The sequence below is a fragment of the Salmo salar genome, chromosome ssa10 (assembly GCF_905237065.1).
Source record: "Salmo salar chromosome ssa10, Ssal_v3.1, whole genome shotgun sequence".
Taxonomy (NCBI): domain Eukaryota; kingdom Metazoa; phylum Chordata; class Actinopteri; order Salmoniformes; family Salmonidae; genus Salmo; species Salmo salar.
The window spans coordinates 111,063,957-111,068,903 of NC_059451.1; the positions used below are offsets into that span (position 1 = coordinate 111,063,957).

At 46.4% G+C, this 4,947-nt stretch overlaps 1 protein-coding gene across 1 annotated transcript; it reads right to left on the bottom strand.

Moving 5' to 3' along the window:
- Nucleotides 1-306: 306 nt before the first annotated feature.
- On the bottom strand, nucleotides 307-4,633 carry LOC106561588 (sal-like protein 1). The gene is made up of 2 exons (XM_014125690.2): nucleotides 1,426-4,633; nucleotides 307-988 (listed from the first exon to the last, which is right to left on the bottom strand). Exons 1-2 carry the CDS (start codon nucleotides 4,603-4,605, stop codon nucleotides 563-565), a joined length of 3,606 nt encoding a protein of 1,201 aa, XP_013981165.2. The 5' UTR covers nucleotides 4,606-4,633; the 3' UTR covers nucleotides 307-562.
- Nucleotides 4,634-4,947: the final 314 nt, after the last annotated feature.

The following is a 4,947-nucleotide window of genomic DNA, read 5'->3' on the forward strand; positions in this document are numbered from 1 at the left end:
TCAGGATTATTTGTGAGGATAACATCAAGGAGAGTAGCCTTTTCTGGGTGTTTGGAGTCATACCTTGTGGGATTGGTAATAAACTGAGAAAGATGTAGGGAGTCCCATTGCTTGAGGACTTGGTCAGGTTGTTTAAGCATGTCCCAGTTAAGGTCACCTAGCAGGACAAATTCAGACTTAGTGTAAGGGGCCAGGAGAGAGCTTAGGCCAGGTAGGGTACAGGCCGGTGCTGATGAAGGTTGATAACACCAAGCAACAGTTAACGAAGAGCTATTTGAAACGTTTTTGCCCTATCAACCCCTACAAAAAATGTTCATTAATTATAATCCACATAATAATTCACATTTCCTGTCGCTGCAGGAAGCAAACTGGCTCAAATTAAGACCCTACATCTGTACACAAGCAGTAGGCTACTCTACCCATGTAAATAGGTAATACAAATAGTCCAACTCTAATAAGCACACTGAAAAGCAAGGAGACTTTCCAAGCCACTTGACTCCAAATAAGGTTATTATCATTTATATACAAACTCCTAAAAACTCTAAGATAATATTCAGTCTCTTTAATTTGTAATCATTTCCTTCCTCTCTTCTATCAAACGAGTGAAACAGAAATGAGTCGCTCTTTTGGTATCATCTTTACCAGGCAGCGCAAGAGCAGCATTGTGTTCTGTATGGTGCAATTTGTCCCGACCAACATTTACGTCCCCTATGGGTGAGCTGGCCCCATGCCCCATTGGTCCAGAGAGGTAAGGCCCACCTCCGACTGAGATATCATTGGTCCTCATGGCCAGGTTCTTAGAGAAGGAGTCTGTACAGTGGTTCCAGATAAAAAAGGAGTCTCCATTACTGGACCTAATGTCTGGCCTCTGGGGAGGCTCTGGTAGCTTCACAGGATGAGTTCCCATAAACATCAATGGTCCGTCCACAGACAGTCTGCGTCCTCGCCTGGTGGGGGTGCTACACCACATGTGAGTTCCCATATGGACCTACATGTGGAAGAGAGCAATGGTGAGTCACACTCCTTTTATGAAGACAAATGGTTCGATATCCTACATTTCTCGTGGACAGAGTACGTAACATAAATGGTATCGTAACATCTGTCAGAAGACTAACAAGCAACAGTTGTTCCGGTGAACTGGTTTTTCGCCACTGATTAGTTGGAAAAATCAAGATTTAGCAGGTGTGAGCATGTTTTGAAATTCGGAACCGGAGGGGACATTTGGCCCATAGACTTGAATCGAGTAACTGGCGCAAGATTTCCGTTCTGGGTTTTCGAAATTATATATACTGAATTAATAAAAAATTAAAATAACTGAACTTTGCATTATTTTATATCAAGTGTCCATCTCTTTCAAAGTTTTCACATTTTGTTTCTTGACAATCTCTCTAAACCCTATCTCATAAATGTAAAAGTGGAATGTACCTTCAGATTTCCTTTGGTGGTGAATGCCCGACCACAGACAGTGCAGGCAAATGGCTTCTCCCCAGTGTGAGTCCTCTCGTGGATTTGCAGGGCACTAGAAGAAGAGAAGGTTTTCCCACAAGTGTGGCAGTAATGCTGCTTGGGGGTCCGTCGAGGTGGCGGGGTGGCAAGCGCTGGGGAGGAAGAGGCAGAGGACGTCCTCATACTCAAACTGCCTAGAAGATCCCTTGGTACCCCATAGCGGGCACTACCCAGGAAACTGTTTACTTCTGTCTTGATCATTTGGGAGCTCAGAGGATGTACAGAGTTGTTGGGGCTGGAGGCAAGGCTGGGAGTGGTGGGCTCAAACAACTGGGATGGCAGGTCCCTCATCTGATGTGTTAGCATGTGCTGCTTGAGGTTCCCCTTGGTGGAAAACCCTCTGTTGCACGCTGTACAAATAAATGGTCTCTCCCTGGTATGGCTTCGATAATGGATGTCCAAGGCACTTTGGCAGGCAAAGGTCTTACCACAAATATCACATTCAGTGTTCTTGAATATGCCTAGTTGTTCACGGAAAGTATAGACCATGTTAGTGGGATCCTTCAGTGGGTTTAAAGATTTTAGGTGGTCAAGGGACACCAGTGGACCAGTGCCAGTGAACTGCAGAAGGTTTGGATTGATATGTGCCTGGGATAAAGCTTTCTGGTACATTTCCTCAAAGCTTGTGGGGCTAGAACATACTGGAACAGTCTTGCTTTGGGAAAGAGACTGCTTGTCAACGGTATTCTCAGAAACAGCAAGGCTCCCACCACTTCGGTCCCCTCCAAGAGATGACGAGTCATAGACCTGCTGATCCTCTTTAGCCATTCCCTTCGTCTTAAACCAGTTGACCTGCTTCTCCTTCACTGGCCTATGATAGTTAGTTGTCCTTTCGGCATCAGAGGAGCCTGCTTCTGTACTATCAGATGGAGAGGAAGACATGCTGCCGGATGAGGAGTTATTAAACCTAGTCATGCCTGCGATCCCACTGTCATTGAAGTCTATATCATCAGAAGGGTTCTCCAACTCTTCTAATTTCCTCTCATCTATTGAACCTCCATCAGACTCCATTGACATTGGGTAGTTCTGTTCAGAGAGAGGGGTGTTGGGAATCTGGCAACCCATATGCATACGGATGTGCTGCTGAAGGACAATAGCATTAGTGAACTTCCTCTGGCAGATAGGGCAGGAGTGGTGGACCCTCAGTGGCGGCGTAGTGCGATGAACCGCATGGTGCGTCTTCAGGTTCCCTTTGGTGGAGAACGCCCGTCCGCACACTTTACATCTGAAGGGCCGCTCTCCTGTGTGGGTGCGGTAGTGCATCTTGAGGGCGCTCTGACAACTGAGTATGCGGTTGCAAATGACGCACTCATTGGGGTCTGTCACCTTCTTGTCAATGTTCTCAACCAGCTGCTGGAGTTTCAAGGTCTCTGATGTCTGCATGGGATCAAGGACTCCTCCTCTGAAGGGATGTTTGGTCTTGAACTGTTCCAACTTGATGGGATTTGTGCTGATGGAAGTGACATTGGTGGATACATAGTCAGCTGATCTTTCTGTTGTGGAGCTCATCTTCGAGCTAAAGGTCAAGGGAGGTTTAACATTGTCTGTTTTCAGATTCATGGTGGGGAAGGTTGGGACTTTTCCAGCCTGTATCAAGTCTACACTCTTGGTAGACTTTACTGCACTAGATGAATCATGTACAACCGGACTGGAATATGCAGTTATTGAAACAGGCTGCTCCTCTTTCTTGATGAGAAAGGGTAAGTTGGGTGATCCAGTTTGGAGCAACAGGCCTACAGAAGTTGTCAAGGTGGCTAGGGATGGTTTATTATCTTGCCAGCATGTAACTGGTTTTTCTGGTGGCATAGACATGCCATAAGGGATTCCTGTGCTGGTTGGGATGTTGTCCAGGTGTTCTGGAACAGGGTAAGGGTTCATTTGGATATGGGGGAACCTCTCTTTGTGCCGCTGGAAGTGTACCTTCAAGTTTCCACGGGTGGAGAAACGATTCCCGCAGATGTTGCACTTGTATGGCCTCTCCCCAGTGTGGGATCGCAAATGGATCTGTAAGGCACTGTCACTCCCAAAAACCTTAGAGCAAAACCTGCATTTATGTTTAAAGAAAGCCTCTTTGGAGGAACTTTTGGGTTTGAAAGAAGTCACATTGGGTGGTTTTCCTTTCCTTTGTTCGGCTAACGCCTTTAAGGCATTCAGGTCCTGCACAATTGTGCCAATGCTTGGTCCAGCGCTAGAGACTGTTTGATTGCTGGGTGGTGGCTGAGGTAGACATGGTGTATTTGATCGGTTTAGCGAGCTACTTGTGCCAAGTACCGGTGAGTTCTTTATGGTTTGGGCTGAAAAATGTAGTTGAGGGTACAGACCGCTAGCATGAGTGTACTTCTTTCTAGAGTGGGGCTTGCTAACTGCTGAAGCTATGTGTTTACTTATACTTTGTAGGGGTTCAGTGCTAGAGTGCACAATACTCCTTCCAAAGGGGCTCTGTGGTAATTGTACTTTTGCAGTTAATAGTTTAAAGTGTCCGATGCTGGCAGACTGGCTGACGAGACTCTGGGCTAACCCAGCAGCTGCAGCTAGCTGCTGGGAGAGATGGGAACTGAGGGTTATCAACTGGCTGGCCTGCGTTGATGCTAGACTAACCTGAGGGCAGCTGATGGGTGTTTGTGTCAGTGTCTCTGATACCTCAGACCTCTGGGAAGCAAATAGTAAGACCTGGTGACGAATCTGATCAATCAGCTGTAGCTGGTGGATCTGATGCAGCTGCAAGGCCAGGAGTTGTTCCATCAGAGATGAGATGGCCATCTTACTGCTGCCACTGCTGCCGGTGTCCGATCGGCTCTGCTGGGGAAACTGGGCCACAGCCACTTTAGTGCTCTCTAGGTTTTCAATGATGACATTGCTGTTGAACCATGAGAATGTCCCCTTATGTTCCAACAGATCGCTGCCAGGTTGAGGTAATGAAATTGGGAGAACTGAGGTACATGAAACAATGTCAGTCATGCTGTCAGCACTGCTTTTCCGGCTGCTACTGATGCTACTGGGGCTATCTAGCCGGCAATGGCTATTCTTAGTTCTGGAAACATTAATGGATTCTTCCTTCACTTCTGACTTCTCCTCCGACAGATCACCGCACTCTTCCATTTCAGAGTTGTTGACTGTTTCACCTGGTTCCACTGCTTTACGAGGCGACAAGGCTAGATGGAACATTTCAGCAGACGACACTGGATCTTCATTATCATTGATGATCAGGACTAACTGATTGGGAGAGCAATCCCTGACATGTAGTTCCAGATCTGATAGTTCAACAAACTCAGCACAGCATCTGCTGCAGACATGAGTACAAGAGACCGCTAAACTGTCGTGTGTGCCCCCTGAAACAGACAAGAAGGAGGCAAAGGTTATTTATATATATATACAGTACCAGTAAAACATTTGGACACACCTACTCATTCAAGGGTTTTTCTTTATTTTTACTATTTTCTA

What these genes read in the sequence shown, in the direction of transcription:
- LOC106561588 (XM_014125690.2), bottom strand. Translation starts at nt 4,605, where the DNA reads ATGGAAGAGTGCGGTGATCTGTCGGAGGAGAAGTCAGAAGTGAAGGAA. An exon ending in CCACCAAAGGAAATCTGAAG is followed by an intron (nt 989 to 1,425) that starts GTACATTCCACT and finishes TTCCACATGTAG; the next exon opens with GTCCATATGGGAACTCACAT.